General features: G+C 34.3%; 1 protein-coding gene, 1 long non-coding RNA gene and 3 pseudogenes across 2 annotated transcripts; 1 reads left to right on the top strand and 4 right to left on the bottom strand.

Moving 5' to 3' along the window:
- Positions 1-9832: 9832 nt before the first annotated feature.
- LOC120117591 lies at positions 9833-25137 on the bottom strand (annotated as a pseudogene).
- LOC120117589 lies at positions 15949-18777 on the top strand (annotated as a pseudogene).
- Positions 19717-21354, bottom strand: LOC120117590 (annotated as a pseudogene).
- LOC120117592 lies at positions 21437-21902 on the bottom strand. Its single transcript, XM_039137849.1, has one exon. It carries the CDS (start codon positions 21741-21743, stop codon positions 21438-21440), a length of 306 nt encoding a protein of 101 aa, XP_038993780.1. The 5' UTR covers positions 21744-21902; the 3' UTR covers position 21437.
- On the bottom strand, positions 21940-23693 carry LOC120117593. The gene is made up of 4 exons (XR_005515683.1): positions 23072-23693; positions 22855-22961; positions 22496-22749; positions 21940-21982 (listed from the first exon to the last, which is right to left on the bottom strand). It is a non-coding gene; the product is annotated as an uncharacterized LOC120117593 (long non-coding RNA).
- Positions 25138-25647: the final 510 nt, after the last annotated feature.

Raw genomic sequence — 25647 nt, 5'->3', positions numbered from 1 at the left:
GAAAGAAAATTTGGCGAGAGAAAGGAAATGAAAGGAAAAGAAGAAGAATAGGAAATGGAGTAAAGGCTCAAACATCGTTCGTGATGTAATTTTTAATTGTTTAATTTAGTTTATTAATATGAAATTATGAAATTATGAAATAATTAGTTTGTTAGTTTAGGGTTTAGGATAAAACAGGAATTTAGTTAATTAGTTGTTAGTATAATTATTAGTTGTTAGTTTAAGTATATATTAATTTGTTAGTTTAAGTAGATTATATTAGTAATTATATTAAGATTAAATAAAATATTTAATTAATTTGTTAGTGTGTTTAAACGTATATTAGGTGTTTGTTGAAGTTTAAGTTAAAATATTAAAAAAGTTAATTAGTGCTTAATTAGTTGTTAGTTTGTTATTTTAACTAAATTATATTATAAAGAAATAGTTTATTAGTTTAAGTTATATTATAATATATTAGTTATATAAATTTAATTTTTTAATTTATTGTTGTTAAAGAAATAATTTTTTACACGTACAAAGCATTATTCCACAACATTTTTTCACATACATATTGATTCGAAGAAAGAAACAATAAAGGAAAGGAAAAAGGAAAATGAGCAACAATTTTTTCACGATTGTCCATTATAATGGACAGATTATGGAAATGAGATCGAGTATTTTTCAGTCTGAAAAACCAATAAATATGATGTTCAAAAAGACATCACATTTATAGAAATGAAGCATAAGATAGAAAGAAAAATTCGAGAGTTTGATAGTTTGAGGTATATGTTTATGATATGCCCCAACCCAGTCAAATATGCTGCAGTTCCACTTGAAGAAGATTATGATATTGGAACCATGGTTGGATTACATGAGTCAACCAATATAGCAGTTATTGAGTTTTTTATTGATGTGCATAACATATGTGATGTTCCTGGGTCATCAAGAGGTGTGACTCAAAATCCATCTGAAATGACTTTATATAGTCAGTTTGAGGAGCCGACATACAGGTTCCCGAACAGTTTTATGGCACTATTGGAAAGTGTAAATGAAGTCGGGGGGACATCTGCAACAGAAAAGTATGAGACGAGAAACATACCGGAATTGGTTGTTGATATTGACGCTGAAAATCGATGGAGAAAAATTCATGATGATTAGTAATGATTAGTAATGATGAAATTATTATTAATATTTAATAATTTGATAGTAATTTGATAGTAATGATGTGTGATAATGAAATTATTATTAATTTTTAATGATTTGATAGTAATGATTAGTAATAATGAAATCATTATTAATTTTTAATAATTTGATAATAATGATTTAGTAAGATTAGTATAATGAAAATTATTATTAATTTTAATGATTTGATAGTAATGATTAAATGATTAGTAATAATGAATTATTATTAATATTTAATGATTTGATATTAATGATTTAGTAATGATTAGTAATGATGAAATTATTATTAATTTTTAATGATTTGATAGTAATGATTTAGTAATGATTAGTAATAATGAAATCATTATTAATTTTTAATGATTTGATAATAATGATTTAGTAATGATTAGTAATAATGAAATTATTATATATTAATGATTTATATTAATGATTTAGTAATGATTAGTAATAAAATTATTAACTTTTTAATGATTTGATAGTTGATTAGTATAATGAATTTATATTAATTTTAATGATTTGATAGTAATGATAGTAATAATGAAGTTATTATTAATTTTTAATGATTTGATAGTAATGATTTAGTAATGATTAGTAATAATGAAATTATTATTAATTTAATGATTTGATAGTAATGATTAGTATGATTAGTAATAAATTTATTATTAATATTAATGATTTGATATTAATGATTAGTAATGATTTGATAGTAATGATTTACGACTTGAACATGACAATGTTTGGTTCAATTAACCATATTTTCGTTACATAACTAGTAATGAATTATAATAATGATTTGATACTAAAAATCTTATAAATATGTCGAATTTTTTAAGGTTTGAAAAATTAGTCTAATGTCAATATTAAATTTGTAACAAATAACAAACTAGTTTACAATTGTTGCCGATGTCTGGGTGTTGTTGAATGATAATGCTGGGGCGGACGTCTGATGGTTGCCGATGTCCTGGTGTTGTGAATGATAATGCTGGGGCGGACGTCTGATGCGTAGTGGCCGTTGCGGTTTGTTGAGTTAATCGATTGACGGATTTGGACAAGAGGGGGTGAATTGGCAATTAAAAATTTGGTTGAAGCTTTTGCAGAAAATTGAAAGTAATTGCACAGCGATTTAGAGTGGTTCGACTTTCTCATCAAAGTCTACGTCCACTACCTTAGCTATCCACACTAAGGATTTTCCAACAAATTCACTAATTTTTCTTTCTTTGAGGCCAAGAGATAACCTTACAACACCCTCAACTTGAAAGCAAAATGAATTGAAAGGAAAATTGGCTTGATTTGCACAACTTGGTGTTTGTGCTTCTCTTGTTTTTCTATAATTTCTACTTGATCAAGGGCTTCAGAACTTGTTTAAATACACCTTGAATCACTTCTGAATGTTGGGGATGATTAGTGAAGATCATATAGCCGTTTTAGTGTGAAAACAATTAATAAAACAGTTTTGGAGCGGGGGGATCGGTTCCCCTCATAGGGAATCGGTTCCCTAAGTGTAAATTCAAATATTTCGACGACCGTTGAACAGGGGGAATCGGTACCCCCTATGGGGAATCGGTTCCCTCCGAGCATTTGGAAATCTCGGAGCCAACCATTCATGGGGCCAACCATTCATGGGGGATCGTACCCCCTTGGGGGGAATCGGTTCCCTCTGGCAATCTGAATTTTTGGCTTTGAAATGGTTCGAAATACTTTGAAAGATTATTTTGAAATTGTTTAAGATTAAAACTTAATTTTACACTTAAGTAAGGATTAAAAATGATTTTTTTGAAATATTTGGAGTAATGTTTTGATATTCGAATAATTATCTCGAATATACTTAGAAAATCATTTTGGAAAATCTTAAAATTCATTTAACTTAATTTGTTATATCGAAATATCAAAATGTTTTCAACAATCTCCCCCTTTTTGATATAACAAAACATTTTAGTAATTTTAAGATTTTGAAATCAAGTTTTTAAATTACTCCCCCTTACTTTACACTTCTCCCATTTATCATAAACACACTTAAAACACACTCTCACCCTTTTGTTAATCAAAAAGATTCAAATATGATATGGTAAATTGGTCATTGCTAATAATGATGTAAATGATGCAATAATGAATAAATCACACAACATATAAGTTCACACCATCCATAAATTCAGACATTCCAAATATCAAATGTTAAAGCAAAGTTTGGAAAACAAAGTAAACATTTAATCACATATCCGGATCAGGAGGAGGAAAACGAGCTCGCATAGCGGCCATTTCGTTAGTGAGGTCATTATACGTGCGTTGGTTTTTCATTGTTTGCACGCATTTCCCGAAGAATTTCTAATTGTTTGAGCTCCCCATTGTGGATAATGGGACTCTATAGAATTAAAGCGCGAATCCATGGTCGCATATCGGTAATCAAATGTCTCCATAAAAATTGAAAATATAGAGGTATTTAAGTCGATTGTTGTGCTTGCTCTTCGGGCTGCTCCTCGGGCTGCTCAGTTCATCTTCAGCTTCATCGATGTCTCGCATTAATTGCTCAAGCTCGAGATCTTCGTCAGCTTCGGGTGGAGCTTGTGAAGAACTAGCTCCCGGAGTAGTTGTAGAAGATCAAACCCATTCCCCGGTTTCCTTATCCTTAATCCATCCCGCTCTCGTTAAGGAAAGAAGGTTAATTTGTTTCTTAAGAGGAAAAACGGCATCTAGACCGACTCTAAGCCCAGCTTTGGAAAACAGATTACTCAAAATACAACCGTAAACAAGATATGAACAAGTTTTTTATTAGGAACAAGATTTACGGTTTCAACAATTTCAGCAAAAATAATCTGAGGTAGGTTGATTTTAATATTGTTTTCGAAACATTATAACCACCAAAGATCTAAGGCTCTAAGAGTAGAATAACGACCTCCAGATGGTCGAAACCACCAAGAAATCATTAGATGAAGAAACGTTCATGAAGGTCTAGGACACTTGTACTATCCCTTCTTTTATAACGAGATCCTAAAACCTGTTTTTCATTTGAAATCCCTTCATTATCTAATCCGAATGTATTGGCTATGTAAGCCGAGTCAATATATAAGAATTGTCCTAGAAGATATGAATGAATTCTTATGGTTTCGGTTTCAGTTTGGTCTTTAATACAAACGGCATTAGAATAGAAAATACGAACAAGTTGATGGTAAACGATGGGTTCAAGGTCAAAGAGTTTATCAAATTTCCACTCTTGTAAAGAGGAGATATTTAAAATTGATAGCTAACATAGCTTGACGAGAAGGAATACGTTCTTCCCGGATTTTGTAAGAGTCGAAATATTGATAATACCAAAAACGATGATTTCTAGGACCAGGATGATTGAAACACGAATTTTGGATAGTCAAATTAGGATCAATAGGATTAGGATTAGAAATTGGAATAGATGGAGGATTTGGAGGTGGATTTGGTTGTCGGTGTGAATGACTAGATGAAGACCTAGCACGTTTAGGATTAGACATGGTGAAGGAAATCGGAATAGATTGGATAACCTGCAAATTTAAAACAAATGTATGCAATTCAATATCCCAAAACTCAATTGAGTCCTCATATTTCAAGGTTCTCTAAATCAATCCTAATGGGCAAGTTTTTGAAAAACTTTTGAAAAAATATGGTTTTGAGAAACAATATATGTATAGTTTTTATAACAACAACATAATTTAATCAAAACACAATGATTTGAAAAACAACAAAATTTTTTGTTTTTTTTTTAATTTCGAAAATTTAAAATTTTTGGAAAAATATTGTGTTTTTGATGAAATTAGTTGTAACATCTAGTTTCTAATCACTAAACAATCAATGTCCGATCACTATTTCAACCTAGAACTAATTAAAACTAATCCTATGTTCAAAATCAATGAAATAGAGAGTTTAGAAAAATTTACCTTGAAATATGAAAATTGAGGGGATTTAGATGTTGTTTGCACGATTTTAATGATGATTGCAAGTTTAGGAGATGCTATTTGAAGTGATTTTCGATTAAAATCAATGATTTGAGGCAAGAATGGAGATTTGAGTGTTTGAGGGTGAGAAACGGCGGAATAGGTTTTGGGGTTTTGGGTGTTCTTGCCCGATTTTAACAGAACCCCAGGGGGGTATCGATTCCCCTGTGGGGGGAATCAGTTCCCCTTCAAAGGGGAATCTGTTCCCTCAAGGGGGGATCGATTCCCTCTGCACCAAAATGCTAAAATCCGATTTTAAACACTCAAAATGCTAAATTAATTTCCTCTAGTGGTATTAGCAACTCATATTGAAAATTAATCATTCAAATAATTAAACTAATCTTTAAACGATATTTGAACATAAAGTTAATTTTTCATCAAGAATCATAAACTCCCCCTAACTAATAGTAATGAATGCAATCAAAAATTACTATTATGAGCATTTTTCAGTATTTATTAAAAGTGCTGAATTATTTTAAACACTAAGTGAAGATAGGTCAGTTAAACCTAATTCTCACCTAAGTGTCCAAAACCTTTCCTTATCTAAGGTTTTGTAAAATATCCGCTAATTGATGCAAGTATCAACAAATTCTATAATTACATCTTCCTTAGTGACATGGTCTCTAATGAAGTGATGTCTAATTTCAATGTGTTTAGTTCTAGAGTGTTGGATGGGATTTTTAGTGAGACAAATAGCACTAGTATTGTCACACTTGATAGGAATAGTACCTACTTCAATTCCATAATCAAAAAGTTGTTGTTCATCCATAAAACTTGTGCACAACAACTACCGGTTGAAATATATTCCGCTTCAGGTAATAATGCAACACAATTTTGTTTCTTTGAAAACCAAGAAATCAGCATATTTCCAAGGAATTGGCAAGTACCGGAGGTGTTTTTCCTATCTATTTTACATCCTCCATAATCCGCATCAGAAAAAGCATGCAAGCTAAAGCTAGAGTCTCTAGGATACCAAGTCCTAAACTAGGAGTGTCCTTAAGGTATCTAAAGATTCTCTTAACAGCTAGTAAATGTGATTCCTTAGGACATGATTGAAATCTAGCACATAAGCAAACACTAAACATAATGTCCGATCTACTTGCAGTTAGATAAGCAAAGACCAATCATTGGCCTATATAATTTAACATCTACACATTTACCTCATTCATCTAAGTCAAGCTTTGTTGAAGAGCTCAATGGAGTGTCATGAGGTTTCCTATTTTCCAATCCAAACTTCTTGAGCATATCTTTGACGTACTTAGCTTGATTAATGAAGATGTCATCTTTTCTTTGCTTGACTTGGAGTCCCAAGAAAAATGAGAGCTCCCCATCATGCTCATCTCAATCTCACTTTTGCATTAGCTTAGAAAATTCTTGGCAAAGAACTCATTAGTAGAACCAAATATTATATCATCAACATAAATTTGAACTACTAATAAATCTTTACCTTTATGCTTTAAAAACAATGTAGTGTCAACCTTCCTTTTGAAAAACCTTTTTCAATTAAAAATTTGACAATCTTTCATACCAAGCTGTAGGAGCTTGTTTTTAAACCATAAAGAGCTTTTGTCAATTTAAGAACATGATCTGGAAATTTTGAATCTTCAAAACCTGGAGGTTGTTCCACATACACTTCTTCTTTTATAAAACCATTTAAAAATGCACTTTTAACATCCATTTGATATAATTTAAATTTATGAAAACATGCAAATGCTAATAACATTCTAATTGCTTCCATCCTAGCTACGGGAGCATATGTTTCATCATAGTCTATGTCCTTTTCTTGAGTATACCCTTGAGCAACAAGTCTAGCCTTGTTTCTCACTATATTACCACTCTCATCAAGCTTATTCCTAAATACCCATCTAGTACCTACAGTAGATTTATTACTAGGCCTTTCAACTAATGTCCATACTTTACTTCTCTCAAATTGATTTAACTCTTCTTGCATAGCCATAATCCAATGTTCATCATTTAATGCTTCTTTAATATTCTTAGGCTCTATGCATGAGATAAATGCAACATAATTACAAATATTTCTAAGAGAAGATCGAGTTGTTACCCCTTTTGATGGATCACCTATAATTTCACCATCCTTGACATAGTTGTACTCTCTTGGATAAGATACTTCCCTTTCTTCAATGGTTGGATTCTCAAGAGGATCATGAGTTTCCTCATTTTTCGTTTCTTCCTTTGATGATGGTTCTCCAACTTCATGTCTAACATCATTTGTATTTATAACACCTACATCATCATTCACACAAGAATCCTTCATTGGAAGGGGATTATCATCGAAAACATGTATAGACTCTTCTACAACTAAAGTTCTTTTATTAAATACTCGATAAGTTTTAGAGTTTAAGGAGTAACCCAGAAAAATTCCTTCATCACTTTTAGCATCAAATTTGCCAAGGTTTTCTTTACCGTTGTTTAAAACAAAACATTTACATCCAAAAGGATGGAAATAGCTAATGTTAGGCTTTTTATTTTTGAAAATTTCATATGAAATTTTCTTTAAAATTGGCCTAATCATTACTTGATTAACAACATAACAAGCAGTATTTGTGGCTTCCGCCCAAAAATATTTTGGCAAATTATTTTCACAAAGCATGGTTCTAGCCATTTCTTCTAAAGTTCGATTTTTCCTCTCAACAACTCCATTTGTTGAGGGGTTCTAGGTGCTGAAAATTATGACTAATACCATTAGAATTACAAAATTCAATAAATCCAAGATTTTCAAATTCAGTGCCATGATCACTCCTAATACTAGTTATAGAGTAACCCTTTTCATTTTGGATTTTTTTTGAAAATGTGATGAACTGTTCTAATGCTTCATCTTTAGTACTTAAAAATAGAACCCAAGTATATCTAGAATAGTCATCTACCAAGACAAATGCATATTATTTTTCACCTAAGCTAGTAGTCCTAGTTGGCCCAAAAAGATCTACATGGATCAATTGTAATACTCTACTAGTTGATACGTCATTAATGGATTTAAAAGAAACACACTTTTTTTTTTCCTTTAGCACTAGCATCACAGATTTTATCATTATCAAATTTAAGCTTAGGCAACCCTCGAACTAAATCACCTTGAATTAGCCGTTGCAAAACACTCATACTAGCATGTCTATCTCCTATGCCATAACCAACTATCATGTTCATCTTTAGCAACTAGGCAAATTAGTCATATCAAAAGAATCTAAATGCACCATGTAAATGTTCCCTATTCTATGACCAACAAGCATAATCCGATTAGATGCAATGTCAATGACTTTACAACCATTAATTTCAAATAAGACATTGAATCCTTTATCGCATAATTGACTAATACTCAATAGATTATGCTTTAATCCATTCACATATAAAACATTCTTAATTTGTATGGAAGAGGTATTACCTATTGTACCAATACCTTCAATGTGACCTTTTGAATTGTCTCCAAAAGTCACTTCTCCTCCATTTTTGGCGTTAAGCTCAATGAACCGGCTTTTGTCTCCGGTCATATGTCTTGAGCATCCACTATCAAGGTACCATGAATTTGAATTTGTTTCCCGTGCCTTGTAGCAATGATATTTTCCCTACAAACATAGATTAATTTTTTATTTTTGGTACCCAAATTCTTTTGGGTCCATATTCATTAGTTTCCAAATCCTAGTCCCCTTAGGTATCCATTTGTGTAGGATATTTTATCTTTAGTAGTAATGAGTTCTTTAGGAACCCACATACTTCTAACAATTTTTCCATTAGAGGTTCTTTGGGGACCTCTATGATTGTAGTTTCTAAAACTTTTTCTAACAAAGTTGGATTTTGAATTTCCACCTTTTTCAAAATGTTTTGTTCCAACTTTATCAAAAGAAGTTTTAAGATCATCAATTTTCTTTTGATGATCATCATTGATCTTTGAAAGTAAATTTGCAAATCTAAATTTTTCTTTTCAAACTCTTCTAGTTTGATTTGCAAATCTTTGATTTTACTTTCAAGATCGTTGTCGGTTTTGGATATGAGTTTGTTTTCATTTTTCAATTTTGAAACATCGTTTTTATATTTTAAAAATAATTTCTCATAATCTGAAGCCAACCCATTATATTCCTCTAATAACTCATCATAGGATAAATCATCAAAATCGGATGAGTTAGAGGTTACCTTAGAATCTTCCCCAAATGCCATCAAGCACAAGTTAGCTACTTCTTGTTCCTCTTCATCAGAACTTTCTTCATCGCTCCATGTAGCCACATGAGCCTTGTGCTTATTCTTTGATTGACCCTTTTTCTTCAATTGTGGGCAATCATATTTAACATGCCCTGGCTTTTTGCATTCGTAGCAAATGATTGGGTCCTTCTCTTTCGGTTTATTTTTGAGGTCTTCATTTCGTTTGAATTTTCTTCCTCGATAAGGTCTCATCATTTTTCTGAACCGTTTGGCAAACAATGCCATTTTCTCGTCATCGTTATTCGAATCACTCTCATCTTTTGTGGATTTGAGAGTAACTCCAATGTTTTTCTTCTTCTCATTCTCCTTTGGTGTCTCGTCAAATTTGTCGAGGTCCACCTCATCTTCGAGCATCATTTCATGAGTGAGGAGTGACCCAATTAGCTCTTCAAGAGTTAAGGACGTTAAGTCCTTAGACTCGATGATTGTCGTCTTCTTTGATTGCCACGATTTTGGGAGGGAGTAGACTAACTTCCTCACAAGCTTTTCATTTGAAATGATCTCTCCATATGATTTGAGACCATTGACAATCGTTGAAAATCTATCTGTCATAGCTTTGATATCTTCATTTGGTTTCATCCTGAAAATTTCATAGCTATGCGTTAGAATACTAATTTTAGATTTCTTTACCTCATCGGTACCTTCATGAGTGACTTGAAGTTTATCCCATATTTCTTTGGCGGTTGTACACGATGAAACTCTTCCGTATTCATCTGATCCAAGAGCACAAAAAATGATATGGATGGCTTTGGAGTTGAGCTGGAACATTCTTGTCTCTCCTTCACTCCACAACCTTGGATGAGTGAGAGGTTTGATGTATCATTCTTCTACAGCATTCAATGCTCCCATGTCACTTGCTTGAATGAAGTACATCATTCTATTCTTCCAATAGGCATAGTTAGCTCCATTGAAGATGAGGCTTGTTGACGGGCATCGAATCGAGACCGGAGTCGAAGTTTGAAGCGGAGGCCATTGATGACTTTGATAATCGATATAACTCTTCCCGAATCGACTCAAGAGGCGATTAAACCTTCAAATGAGTTAGGCTCTGATGCCAATTGTTGAGTTAATCGATTGACGGATTTGGCCAAGGGGGGTGAATTGGCAATTAAAAATTTGATGGAAGCTTTTTGCAGAAAATTGAAAGTAATTGCACAGCGATTTAGAGTGGTTCGACTTTCTCATCAAAGTCTACGTCCACTACCTTAGCTATCCACACTAAGGATTTTCCAACAAATTCACTAATTTTTTCTTTCTTTTGAGGCCAAAGAGATAACCTTACAACACCCTCAAGAATACCAATTCTTGAGAACACTCTTTTCCCAAGAGAATATTAAATTTGCAAACTTACAAGGAAAACCTCCACAGGTAAGATGTTTGCACAATTCTAGAACAATAAAAGACACTCAAATAATTACAATGAGCACAAATGGTGTTCTTGAAAGCAAAATGAACATTGAAAGGAAAATTGGCTTGATTTGCACAAACTTGGTGTTTGATGCTTTCTCTCTTGTTTTTCTATAATTTCTACTTGATCAAGGGCTTCAGAACTTGTTTAAATACACCTTGAATCACTTATGAACGTTGGGGATGATTAGTGAAGATCATATAGCCGTTTTAGTGTGAAAACAATTAATAAACAGTTTAGAGCGTGGGGGGAATCGGTTCCCCTCATAGGGAATCGGTTCCCTAAGTATAAAATTCAAATATTTCGACCGTTGAACAGGGGGAATCGGTACCCCCTATGGGGGAATCAGTTCCCTCCGAGCATTCTGGAAATCTAGGAGCCAAACCATTCAGGGGGGAATCGGTACCCCTTTGGGGGGGAATCGGTTCCCTCTGAGCAATCTGGAATTTTTGGCTTTGAAATGGTTCGAAATACTTTGAAAGATTATTTTGAAATTGTTTTAAGATTAAAACTTAATTTTACACTTAATTAAGGATTAAAAATGATTTTTGAAATATTTGGAGTAATGTTTTGATATTCGAATAATTATCTCGAATATATTTAGAAAATCATTTTGGAAAATCTTAAAATTCATTTAACTTAATTTGTTATATCGAAATATCAAAATGTTTTCAACACGGTTGCTCAGGAGTATGGTACCCATCCTCCTCATTCGTTGGAGGCATTTGAACTGACATGTGTTCAAAGCCATACGTCGACGAAAACATGGGAGAGTAGATGGATGCATCAGGCTGCACAAACTCTGGTATGTATGCATCGCCGAACGGTTGTGGTTCACTATTATCCACATCGGTCATTTCCACTTCAGGTTGTTGAGATGAACTCCCACTTGGTAGAGAGTATTCAGCTTTACCAAATCTTTTCCTAAACCTCAAAAATTGTCGCCTCTCTACAATTGTTGTCAAGAATGGCTTTCCATTATCCAAAAAATAAGCAAGGTAAGCCGAAGTCTCAAAATTAAAGTCGTCGTCTTGAATGTCGTCAAGAGTTGGCATGAATGAAGCCCTATTGTTCCAAGCATTAATGTAGGTTGCATGCTTCTCAACCCAATTAACATTTTCTTTACGACGACCATCAAATCTGTGCAGCTGGTCATGCGTCTCAACCCAATTCACCTGACGACGACCATCTAAGATTTGGAAGAGGTCATGATCCCATGGACTCCGCGGAATAGGTTGGTGGAAGTGGAATTGCCTCAACACTCTATCCCCAAATTGGATCTCAACAAACACAAAATTGATCAATGGTGTAACATCACACCAATATTGAAACCCATCTAAAATATTGTGCGGTATCAACGCAAGTATTTCTTCATTCATGTATGGTCTCCAATAAACTGTAAAATTACAAAAACAATAAATTTATTTAAATCAAATAATATAGTTAATTTAAATAATAATTAAAAATAACAGATTATACATACCTCCTTTTTTGCCTTAATGCCGATCTTCAGCCTGAACTCTTTAATATTGTTGTGCACCAACCCCGTGCCTTCAATTTTATGCCTCCATCTGTATATCAATCAAAACAAAAATATGGTCATTTTTATTTTATAATTAATATTTTATATAAAATAGAGAATTCATATTACTTTCCGGCAAGCGGAAAGTCAACCGCAGTCCGACTAATCGATGTCAGAAACGGAAGTCTATGCCAAGCCCATGACTGTAGCAGCAACAGACATCCACCGATTTCTGCTGTATTATTATCATTCACGACTAATGACGCCTTGCACATCTCACGATACAAGAACGTCAATACCGCCGATCCCCAGCTATATTGCCTACTATTCTCAAATTTCTTAAAAAAGAAGATATTGAGTGAACATAACTACCGGATTTATCCGACATTAAAATACCCCCAATCAACTGTAATATATGCTCGTGTTGCATATATAACTTCGTGCTCCGTACTATTTGGTTGAAGCGAAATTCATTCTTCAACCATGATAACCTCACACGCCACCCTTTACACTGGTGGTACGGGCGTTTTCCCAAGAAACAAGCTACAAAGTTGTGCCACATTATTAACTCACGTGACATTACCACTGGCATCCCATTTTTTGGACCCCGAGTTACAATGCCACATCCTCCAGAGTTATCGTACATTCGCCACACGGCAATGAAACGTGTGCGTTTCTGGTCTCCAACGCTCAATCAAGGCACTGATCAAACCTGGGACCACTTGTAATCTCGCACAAATGTTACATACCAAAATCCAGCCTTCTGCAAGTTTTTCTTCTATCATCTGTGGCTTGGGCACTTTATGTAGTCGATGACGAACTCGCTGCTCGTCCTCCTACAATTAAATATTTCAAAAAATTTATCACATCATAAAATAATATTCAAATATTTATTAATTATAATTCATTAAACAAATATTTTATTCACCATTATTCCCAATGACTTGAATATGTTCATTGTCAAGTCTCAGCAGTGGAATTTGGTCAGCCATTGGAATGAATCTGTAAAAAAAGTAAACAACAGTATTTAAAATTCATTTAATATAACTAATATAATCTAACTAACTAACTATTTTACAACACAACAAAAAATTATATAATAACTATATATTAACTAATAAACTAACAAACTAAACTTTTAAAATATAAGTTAAACGTAAATTTCCCTTAAACACTAATAAACTATTCTTTAATATAACGTAACTAATAAACTATTCTTTAATATAATTAAACTAATAAATGATTTTTAATTAAATTTACTACTAAAAAACTAATTAACTATTTTTTATATAATATAATTCAACAAACAAATATAACTTAACTATTTAACTAACACAAACTAATTACATTTTTTATATATAACTAACTAACAACTACTAATATTTTTATTAATATGTAACTATCGAACATGCTAATTAAATAATTTTTTATCTATATGATATAACTTAAACTAACAATAATATAACTTAAACTAACAAACTAATTAACTAATTTTTTGTTTTACCCTAATTTATAATAATAAACTAATAAACTAATAATTTATAACAATAAACTAATTTAAATATTATTCTTTTATATAACTTAAACTAATAAACTATTTTTTATTATAAAAAACTTAAACTACTAATAACTAATTTTTATATAATATAAATTCAACAACCAAAATATAACTTAACTATTTAACTAACTACAAACTAATTAAATATTAGACTAACTAACACACTAATTAATTATTTTTTTAATATAACCATAAAACAAACAAATTAAATAATTAACTAAAATTTTGTTTTAACTTAACCATAAACTAACAACTAATAATTTAAAATAATAAACTAATTAAAAAAATTAAAAAAATTTACCTCGATGTTGTGCTCTCCCTTTCTTCTTCCTCCTCTTTTCTCTGCTATCTTCTCCTTTGCTATTTTCTCCCTTTCTTTATCTCTTAATTGTTTCACTCATTAACCCCATCCATCCAATATATAATACAACAATCGGTCATACTTTGCTTCAATTATAGGTGGCCGAGTCATTCACGTTCACGGGCTGCAATAATGTAGCAATAAGTGCTGCAATAATGTAGCTGATTTCACGCTGCATGGGAGCAGAGGCGCAGAGGCAGCATAGTGGGGCAAAGGCATAGGTCGTTGGGATCCCTTGGCGACCTACAATGTCGCTGGGATGCCCTGGCGACCTACCCACGTTGCATGCTGCCATGCACAGCCATGCAGAGACTCCAACCTCGCCCAGACCCATGCCACGTTGCCATGCCGCCATGCACAGCCATGCAATCTATGCTTGGCAAATGCTTCAATTGCGAGGACGAATTTGTAATGAGACATGGGATCATTTGCACACTCAGGGTAGAAGGAAAGGGCCATGTCTAAACCACCAATATTGTTCAGGCCAAGCATGGACTGCATGGCGACCTACCTAGGTCGCTGGGCGTGCATGACGACCTACCCCGGGACTGTAGAGATCACCCCATCTGAGCAATTAATCTGGAGAGGGCACTATATCGTGAAAAAAAAAATTCAACACATTATCTAGTTGATTTTGCCCATATAAAAATAAAGTTTTGTTGTTGTTGTATTTTTGTTTTAGCAAACAAACCCCAACGTTCTAGTGAAATAGCAAAAATAACATCGATTTGATGTTATTTTTTTAATTCAGTAGGCGCCATGACGGGGTGGGAAAAGGCACTCGCTAGCATGGAGAGTAAGAGGAAATCGCTTTAATTAAGAGCAGGTGGCGGAAGAATGTGTTCACTACATCCGTGTGTAGGCCTTAAGCATCGAGTTTGTCGTCGTTGCGCCGTGGGAAGGCAGTCCTACGTTAAAAGCTGGGTTAACTTAGAAATTCCCACACATAGTTGAAATTTGGTTGTAATTACGCTTTTGTCCAACATAAATCATGTTAACTTCTCCCGCCAGGAAAAAAAATATCATTACGGGCTCATCGTTATAACATAATTTAAAGAGAAAATAACTTCAGTGACCAAAAATCGCAACGCGAAATGCAACGCGAATTTGTGATAGTGGAGATCGCAATGCGAATTAGAAATCGCATTGCGATTTTGTTGGTCATTTTCGCAAATCCAAAAAAAGTTGGTCAAAATCGTATATTATATGGGATTTTTGGTCACTGAGATTATTTTCTCTAATTTAAATTCACGTGATTATTTTTAAATAATAATAATAATTTTTTCTAATGATTTAAAGAGTAATAAAATCTAATATAAATTAATATATACTCCTTCCGTCTCATAACTTTTTATCTTATATTGACTAAGTATATAATTTTAAGAAATAACTTGACTACATATTTAGTTATATAAAATAAGAGAAATGATAAAATTATTTTTAAAACGTGATGGATAGATTTAATAGATTTATTTGGATGAATGTAAAAGAATGAGAAAAAAATGATAAAAAAGAAAATATGATTATTGGGATGTTTATCGTTTTTTTGACGGATTGAGATTATGCTTATCCGATGGATTTCGCTGTTACTACTATTATTATTTAAATACCACTTAGCTAATTGATGCACTTAGAGTGACCATATATGTAATTTCCCTGAGTTGAAAGGTTATTATGAGCATAAGCAACATAAACGACCCAAAACTCCATATCTTCCCTCCATTTCGGGTGGGGTGCATCGGTCGGTGCTTTGTCTTTGCCTTTGCAAAAGCACCCGAAATTCCTAGCTTTCAAATTCACCCACCAATATCTTTCTCCGATTAATCGTTGCAAATTATTAACCATTTATATAGATGATCTAGATCTAGATCTAGATCCAGATCCAGACCTTCAATTTCCTCTCCTATTGAAAAAAATTTAGTCTATACGACAACGTTTATTCCAAATCAAGGTCGATCTGGAATACTTCGGTGTCAGATCTCTCCAGTTTGAATCCATATCCCTAATTTTTGAGGTTAACGAGAATGCCTGTAAAGGTGGCACAATCTTCATTTAGGGATCGGACGCAAGAATTTCTGAGCGTAGCGGAGAGGTTAAAGAAGTCGATCACGTCTGGATCCAACCCAAATGGGCCGAATAGCAGTAGTTCGAGACCGGTGGACAAGAGATCTGTGGTTGCTCATCAATCGGAGTTTAATCGGAGGGCTTCTAAGATTGGATTGGGGATTCATCATACTTCGCAGAAGCTTTCAAAGTTAACAAAATGTAAGTGCTTATGTATACCCGCTTCATTTACATTTAGAATTAAGTTTTTATTTTTTACAAAGGGGAGTATTTACATGGTATAGTATTTAGAAAGATGATGGTAAGCCAGTCATAGATCATTTAAAGCTATTTAGCTTATCGGAGCGTGTACCTTAGAATTTTATGAGCTTCTGATTGGAGTGATAGATTTAATAGATTTATGGGATATTGGGATGTACAAAAATGAAGATAATTAAAACTATTTCAATCAAACAATATTTTTTTTGGAGGAATATACTTGATCGAAAGAATTGAATTAGCAACTGTTAGAATTCGATCATAATAATTGAAGTGGCGAATGATCCAGCTCCAATATTGGTTGTCTCGGTTTAGATGTTGCAGCTGAACTTGATGTAATCCAATGTGCACATCCATCAAAGACAGACATAGAAGAAGAGAAACAAACTAGATATTAATACGAGTTTTTTGTTGCCGTTGTTCTTACCATAATTACTATGATCCAAGACGTTTTCCATTCAGTCTGATAAAAGAATCCTGTATTTTGCTCACTTTGCAGTGGCCAAGAGGACTTCAGTTTTTGATGACCCTACTATGGAAATCCAAGAGCTCACTGCAGTTATCAAGCAGGATATTACTGCCCTTAATTCTGCAGTGGTAGACCTTCAACTTTTTTGCAATTCTAGAAACAAAGGTGGTGTCTCCAGTGACACATCTAGTCATTCTACCACAGTGGTAGATGATTGAAGAATCGCTTGATGAGTGCCACAAAAGTTTAAAGAAGTCCTCACCATGCGAACAGAGGTAAGGCTGAGTTTTTCAGTCCCTTTCCTCACGTAATTTAATTTGATCCATTTTTCTACTATTTGTTGTAGTAATTTCGTTTAGATTTCATTCCCATGACAACTGACGACTATTAAATTGCCTTGTCCAGAACTTAAAGGTTCATGAGAATAGAAGACAGTTATTTTCTTCCACTGCTTCGAAGGATTCTCCAAATCCTTTTGTACGGCAGCGACCCCTGGCTGCCAAATCAGTGGCTGGAGCTTCAAGTAACCTTCCTCAATGGGCTAATGGATCTGCATCTTCATCTCAGTTGTTCCCAAGGTAACAACTTATTCAGATATTTTGCATTTAACTTTCCTTTTGTACATATAATATACCTTATATTAACCGCAGAAAATAATATATCACTTATTTGTCAGAAGTTACAAGTCCGTTTGATGATAGCTTGTTATGATACTCGTGTAACATTTCTTTAAATTTCATCTTGTACGTTTTTAGCAGTTTGTGACTATTGAATATTGTACCCTCTTTTATCCATAACAGCCACAACTGTTTCTTGTTTGCTTTTTGTGCAGTACAACGTGCTTGTGATGATTGAATGCTCTGCGCATTTGTTTTTATTCTTCATACAGCTTATCTTTTATTTAAAATATTCATCCTTTTTCTTTTTGGAATCAGCTACTGTTGACTATTTTTATTTAGTTAGGTTTAACTTCTTTTTTTGAACTACATCTACTTGAAGTTCTGTATGACAGTGAAACTTCATTTTTGTTTCTTAATTATATAGAAAGCATATGGATGGGGAGGGTCAGCCATTGCTTCAGCAACATCAACAGCAGCAACAACAAATGGTTCCATTGCAAGACAGCTACATGCAGAGCAGAGCCGAAGCTCTTCAAAATGTCGAATCCACTATTCATGAGCTAGGCACCATATTCAACCAGCTAGCTACTCTGGTTTCTCAGCAAGGAGAGATAGCTATCAGGTTCTTTTCTCTAAGGAACTTTATCTGTCATGACATGGATTTATTGATTTTTGCTAATAGCAGAGTTTCACATAATTGCATGATTGTGTCGGAAACAAAGATAGAAACTGTTAATCAATTATAAATAATGGTGGCTGCGTCATGGTATTTAAAATTACGTGGAATTAATAATGTGATTGTTTTACTGATTGAGAACTTGGGAGTTTCTTGTTTTTTGTGGTAAAGTTTGGCATTAACTCAACAAGAACCGGTTTGTAGAAATTGATATAAGTTACAGATGTAAAACAATTTTACCAGTAAGAAGAGAATGGTATCACCTTCCGAATCTTGACTGATCTCATGGAACCCCACTGATTAGACTGTGACATTTTTGCTTCACAGGATTGATGAGAACATGGATGACACCTTAGCGAACGTGGAGGGAGCGCAGGGAGCTTTGCTCAAGTACCTAAACAGCATATCGTCGAACAGGTGGCTGATGATCAAGATATTTTTTGTATTGATTCTTTTCCTTATGTTTTTCCTATTCTTTGTGGCATAGTCAATCAAGTGACATTGCCAAATTTGAACCAGAAAGAAGACAAGTCGAGATTGAAAAGAGAAAATTGAAAATGATTATGCCTAATCAATAATTCCTCTCTTCTTTTCGCTTATTTCCACAATGGTCACTTGACTTATTAATCTTGTTTTTTAGTCACCGGTCGTGTAACAAGAAAGGCTGAATTTTAATTAATTAAGTCATGATTAATTTCAACTGTTTTTGAGACATTACAATTACATGCTATATTGGTTTAATTTCAACTGTTTTTAATAGTTATTGTTGGTTAAAGGAGGGAATTGATAACTTTTAAAGTCATAAGAATTTAATTGAAATGTAACTTTTAAAGGCTTTAATTATTTTTTTTCCAACAAGTTCCAAGACTTTTAATACCTTGAAGCCATTAAATCATAACTTCTTTTAGAACGGCCGTTAATTTAATTGATTAAACATTCGGTTGTTTTCTTCCTTCCAAAATTGATGCTATGGAGTTCATTAGCGCAAGTTTTGGAAGATTTATGTTACAAAAACTTGTTTTGCATTATGTTGGTATCATTTCTATGGATGATTATATGATAGAAAATAGTAGAATGGAAGCCTCGTGTTCGGTGATTAGAAAGCTAATGAACTTGTTCATGGAGTTTGCCTGCACTCATTAATATTATACCGTTGTCTATCCATTGAATACTACATGTTTGGATCGCAATACATTGAAACCCCCAGTACTACAACCATCACCCCTTCATCCTATAGGTCATGCAATTTCCGCTCTTGTATTCGTGTGTTCATAGTAGTAAATCAATTCCATTCTGACACGTGCCCCATGTGGTACAATAACGTAGGATTGGTGACAGTAGAATTGCCGTGTCTGTCAGTCAGTCAGGTGTGAGTATAACAAGCAACATCATTCCCAGTCTCACCCCGTAAGACAACCATAAAGAATGGAAGGGACGACCACCCACATAAGAAGAAGACCATCAAACTGCATGCAGCTGGCATGTACAAATACCAAATTCCAAGGCATCAATATACGTATATTATACTACTACTATATTTATATTAAATTTCTTTGTATTACATTACTAAAATCATTAAAACACAGAGCGTCTATTATTGTTGCCCACCCTTCTCTCACCTCGTCGATGGTTATCATGCTCCGGAAAGTGAGCTCAAGATGCTGGTGGTGCTCGTCCCCGACATCGATTTCAATATGTTCTCCCCAACCTCGTTCTTGCAAAGAGGACATGCATTGATCTTAAGCCATTTATCCACACATTCCTTGTGCATCAAGTGAGAACATGGCAGCTCCCTCAGCTCATCATTGTTTACATACAAAGAGGACACGATGCATTGATCTTAAGCCATTTATCCACACTTCCTTGTGCATCAAGTGAACTGGCAGCTCCCTCAGCTCATCATTGTTTACATATTTTGCCAACAATGCAGCAGACCTATCCAAAATCCAAGCAGTGCAAATAGTATCAGTACATACACGAAGATTGGGGGAGAAACGAAAAACATAGCAGAATAAGCAGAGAGCATAGTCCTATTGGTCATCGAGAGCTCGCAAGTAAGGCACGATGGCAAATTGTCAGGCCAAGTAGTCTGGAACCCATACATAAAAAGAAAAAACATGCAAAAGTTTACATTACAGATATTTATTGTTTACGATATCACCTATGAATTTCACCTTAAACTGAAGTATGCAAGAGAGACCCTCATTATTTATTATCTGGAATAGGAGACGTACTGAATTATCAAAACAATAATAAAAAGGAACACTCACTCCATCTTCTCCAGAGATGGCACGCTCCTTTTCCATTCCTGCAGCCACGACACCACCCTCAATGGCACCTGAGTTGATTTCCTTACCATCCACCGTTTCTATTTTTCTTCACCTTAAACTTATAAGTTGGCAAAGCCTCTATGGATTCAGGTGTAGCTCCTCTGGCTTGTGATAGATCCTCGCAACGACTACTACCTGTACATGTTGGGAGCCTCACTGGCAGATGAATGCCACCAAAGATCCAGACATTGCCAACCACAAACCAAACGGCAAAGAAGCAATCTAGAACCATTTTGAGGTATTCCACTACTGGTTTAATTCTGCAATACAAAAATCAGCTGATTGAATACTGAAAGTGATCATTTTTTCGACAGACAAAGATCATGTCAGATGATGGGTTCATTATCTTCTACGTATGAGGGGCAGCATTGTACGGGAGATCCATTAAATTCTCACTATGGTTGAGGGTATCTTAGACACATAAATATAACAAGGGTTACTCTAACTATTGCTAATTGGCTTTAGGTTGGATGCTCATCTTAAAACTTAACAAATATAACACGCATAACTTAGGACAGGAGTGTATTATTATTTGCCTTTAACCCTCATTTCAAAATAAGAGAACTGTACCTGGCAGTCATCACACCCATGTTTGGCCACCTCTAGGAGATGTAGCACCCCCATCAGAAGTCCTTGTAACAGATAGAGAAAGGGTCTGACAGGGGCATTATTATGTGAAGAGTGGTGATTTTGAGCGGAGTCTTGCTCAGAAGCCTGGTTACGATGAAGATAACGCCAGTAAAGAAGAGGAGGGTTGCTACACATCCAATGAATAACCTACAATCCATGCAAACAATGGTGTACGAGGATGCTCATTCCGTGACAGAGACAAGACAACATAGATGCTACATCTGGCTCACTGTAAGAATCAGTTCAACAGAAATCCACAAAACAGAATTTAACGGACTCCTCCGACGGGCATCCCCTCTCCTAACAGTAGATGAGGTTCTTGAGTTTGTACCATTTGAAGAAAATGTTGAAGGTTGGGAAGGTTGTGAAACTAGAGCTCTTGCACTACTAGTAGGTCTGTCTGCATGCTGCAAAGCATCCAACCCATTTGAAGTTGTTGCAGATGACAAGTTTGATGAAGAACCATCACCACTCCTAGGTATGTCAATAACATGCCCACTAAAGTCATTTGGTTGCTCCATTAACAATGGACAAGTGTCGGTTTGATTTTCAGACTGCGCCCCAAAGAGGGAACACCCATCTAAGTTCACCAACACAACCAGAAACGATGAAAGCAAGAAACCTAAAACAAGGTTACTGGCTTTATGTACCACTCCTTAACTCTGCTGAAACAATGGGAACCTTTTTCCCTTGGTTTTTTCTAGCTCCGAAGATTGACTAAAACTATTTGGCACCATAGATGTGGACAAATTAACAATTCCTGTTCAGCAGAGAATGAACATTCAACTAAGCCAGAGCAAATATATTTTTTCTCTCCTAGAGGACAAGAATATTCAATTGCTGCTAGAGCTTGAACAAAGTGAAACAGAAAAAGACATACTGAACTGGTTCATTTTTACTGACAAAACCTAAAAGCCCTAAATCCCCACCAAATGAACTAATGAAAGGATTACACCATTAAGCTTGTCAATCCTAATTAATACATGAACAAAAAGGATTCATATATAACCTAAGCATACTTTCTGAACATAAATGCCCAATAACAAGTAACATCAGAAAAATCTACAGATCACCATTCACACAAAAAGTTTAAACGAAAGCAAAAAAGGAAAAAAAAAAACTGATGACATGATAAAACTGATTAGATGCTTATGCTCATATACAGAGTCATTTCTTGTAACTACACGAACTGCACACCACCGCATGATATTAACATGAATTTGCCTTAAAACATTTCATCTATTTCTTGCTGATTATTGAAAGAACAACTCACCGTTTCCTCAACCAAGCAATAGGCTTAAAAATCTACACATATCCATTTCCTCTTTGAAATTTCATCTCAGAAAAAGTGGAGGGGTAAGTCCAAATCATTTCCTAGAAAATCTTAAAACTATCAATGACGATAACAGCTTCACTTTCAAAGCAAAGGAATTAACTTTGCCTAAAGAATTAACTTTAGACAATAGTGAACCCCCCTCCTCCACCGGAGTGGCAATTTCAGTTTCTTTAGCTCCTTGATTACTTTTTCTACAATATCAAGAATGGAAAATTCAATCCCAAAACAGACCCAGAAATTAAAGAAAACTATTAAAGTCAAAATCGATAGCAAATCTATTAAGATCGAATCAGTACCAAAACCCTTAATGGAAAATACTGGGTTCCTCATGCAACAAGAAACACGATTCCTTCTTAAGCCGCAAAGGGGAACCGTTGACTAATATTCAAAAACCGATCGACCCCTAAAAAGATTGAGGAAAAAAAACTATAATTCCTCACTCAAAAAACCTTCCAAACGAAAACACACACACACCACACACAATAATGAAGCCAAAGAAAAGTGAAATCGTACCAGAAAGGATTGAGGTAAACTTGAAAGCGATTAGGGACTGCTGGAGCTGAGAAGCGACCGGGGACGATGGAAACGGCGACGTTCAAGGAGTGAGCTTTGAAAGGTGTGGAGTTTGAAGCTGAAGGGACTCCTTTTGGGGGGGGGGGGGGAGGGATGATTATATTAATTGATGATGATGGTGATTATGGATTGGATTTGGACCCTCGTTTCGTTAATTGCAATTGCATGGATTATCCGATTAAATAGTAATTAAGATTAAATTAATCCCTCTTGAAATTTCAAACAATTTTGGATTTCTCTCCTCAACTGTATGGTGGCTGAGGGCTCTCTCACCTTTGGATTATCTCTAATTTGCCGCCTTATATTCATTTGTTCTTCCATATTGGATCATTGCCTTCGTCAATACGACTTGAGATGAAAAGTCAATCTATTTGTTATAACGTCAAAATGTCAAATTTGAATAAATTGAGTTCATTCATGTTCTGAATTTAATTCTCGTTGAAATGAAATAACATTCGATGAAAGATTAATTCTTTTAAATTACAACACTTGAATTGAAGATTTTCACATGAAAATATGGGTGGCAAATGTGGAATGTTGGGCTTACCAAGAGCCATTTCATGCATCTCTTTCTCACTTCTTCCATTGAGGCAGCCTTTGAACAATCACCTAAAACCAACAAATCAAAAACCAGCAACTCATTAGATCACTAAGAACTGTCGCTTCCACTGCAACTCATTTGTTTTTGAACAAGTGAAAATTTGATAATTATACATATTAACACTGTAAGTCCTATTGGGAGTACATTTTCCATTCCCCGACATGCTTAACTTGTTCAAGGACAGTCATTGATGCATGCAATACAAGCTACTCCATTATATACAAGCATCGTATATGCATATCATGTGGACCATGTCTCTATATATGTTTGATAAAGGTACTTCGAGAAAAAAATTAAGGGTCGAACAATATAACAGTATACACTCCGATCATGTACAGCAATAAACTTAGTTCTGCATTCTACCTTGCCGGAGTTTTCCTTGTTTCCAACAATAGTTTGACAAGCAAGCCTCCAAGATTCTGGTTTCTGTACATCGGAATCGTTGTTTTTCATAAATAGTCAAAACTTTTTCTTGTCAATGGGACACATTCTTTGTTTTTTAGCAAGCAGCTTCTGGTTCTAAAAAAGGATCTAAATCCGATGCTCATATACACATATTAAGAACATTTAAGGAATGATACTGAGAGAAGAAAGCATACTTCTTGAGATATCGAAGTTCCGTATTGGTTCTTTCATTCAAAGATCCTTCCCTTCAAGAATCTATAAACAACATTAAAAAAATGATCAACGCAATTGTGATATGAATTTGATCCTTTAGTTAAAAATGAAAATAACTCAAGCTACTTATCCAAAAAAAAAAAAAAAAAATAATAACTCAAAGCTTATTTAATTCATACCTCTACAATGCAAGTTCCACAGCTTCCACCACCTCCACAGTTCATCACTTTCCCCTAATCCCAGAAATTTCAACTTAGTAAACATTAAAAGAAACTGCCAAAAACAAAACATATTAAGCAACTTACATAGGCTGCATAAAGCTCAATCTTGTTATCCAACATGATGTTTCTCAGCAGTTTTTCTCCACTTATTTCTTTAGCTTTATCCACGGATACGACCCATCACTTCGGGATTAGGCTTTCATATTTCATCATTCAATATCAATAACAGACATTCTACATTTAAAAACTCAGTTTTATAAAAAATGGGTTCTTTTTTTAATGTAACATAGTACCCCAACGAATTCCAGCTCGATTTCAGGCTTTTCTGATGTAATTGATGAACTGGTTTGAGGAGAAGCCGTTGCCAATGTAACAAAAACGTGTCTCTTCCTTGGAGTTAACTTGGTTGGGTTATTGTAACTGTTGTTCTTCAATGAGAATCTTGTTGGTTGGGGCGTCATGCTAGTTAAGCTCAAGGATGCCATTTTGTTTATTTGATTTCTGCTTCTGCTTCTGCTTCTGCGCTTTCTTTTCTAATTTCTACAGAATTCTCGAAGGTTGATTTGTAACGTTTACAGCCTCAAATGAAGCGGTGTTTAAAGCTCAAGATTGTGGCCAACATTTACCGGGTTTTGAAATTTCTTCATATTCATTGGGCCTAATCCTATAACAAAACCGACCACTGAAACTTTAAGGATAAAATACACTAGAAGTCATTAAATTATGCTTGAATAACCATTTCGATCACAAAACTTTAGAAGCTACAGAATGATTATTAAATAAAAATTTCAAAACATATTTTATAAATTTTAAAAATATCATAATCAAAATGAACATAGTTTCATGTACTTTTCCCAAGCTTTAAAATTATATTAAAACATGCCAGATTCTGCAAATAAATAAATAAAGCAGAAGACTCACTCTTCGTGGTTGCAGTGGTCCCAACCGTATGGATTAAATTGAATTGTTTTGGTTCTAGATTGGTAAAAAAAATTAAGTTTCGTTTTTATCAGAGTTCCATTATGCTTCAACCATTCGTACCAGTCCGTACCAATTGTTATAAAATTTTTATTTTT

This window comes from Hibiscus syriacus, unplaced genomic scaffold (genome assembly GCF_006381635.1).
Source record: "Hibiscus syriacus cultivar Baekdansim isolate YM2019G1 unplaced genomic scaffold, ASM638163v2 tig00110321_pilon, whole genome shotgun sequence".
Classification (NCBI taxonomy): domain Eukaryota; kingdom Viridiplantae; phylum Streptophyta; class Magnoliopsida; order Malvales; family Malvaceae; genus Hibiscus; species Hibiscus syriacus.
Note: the sequence above shows the minus strand (reverse complement) of the source record. Positions and strands in the feature narration are given on the sequence as shown.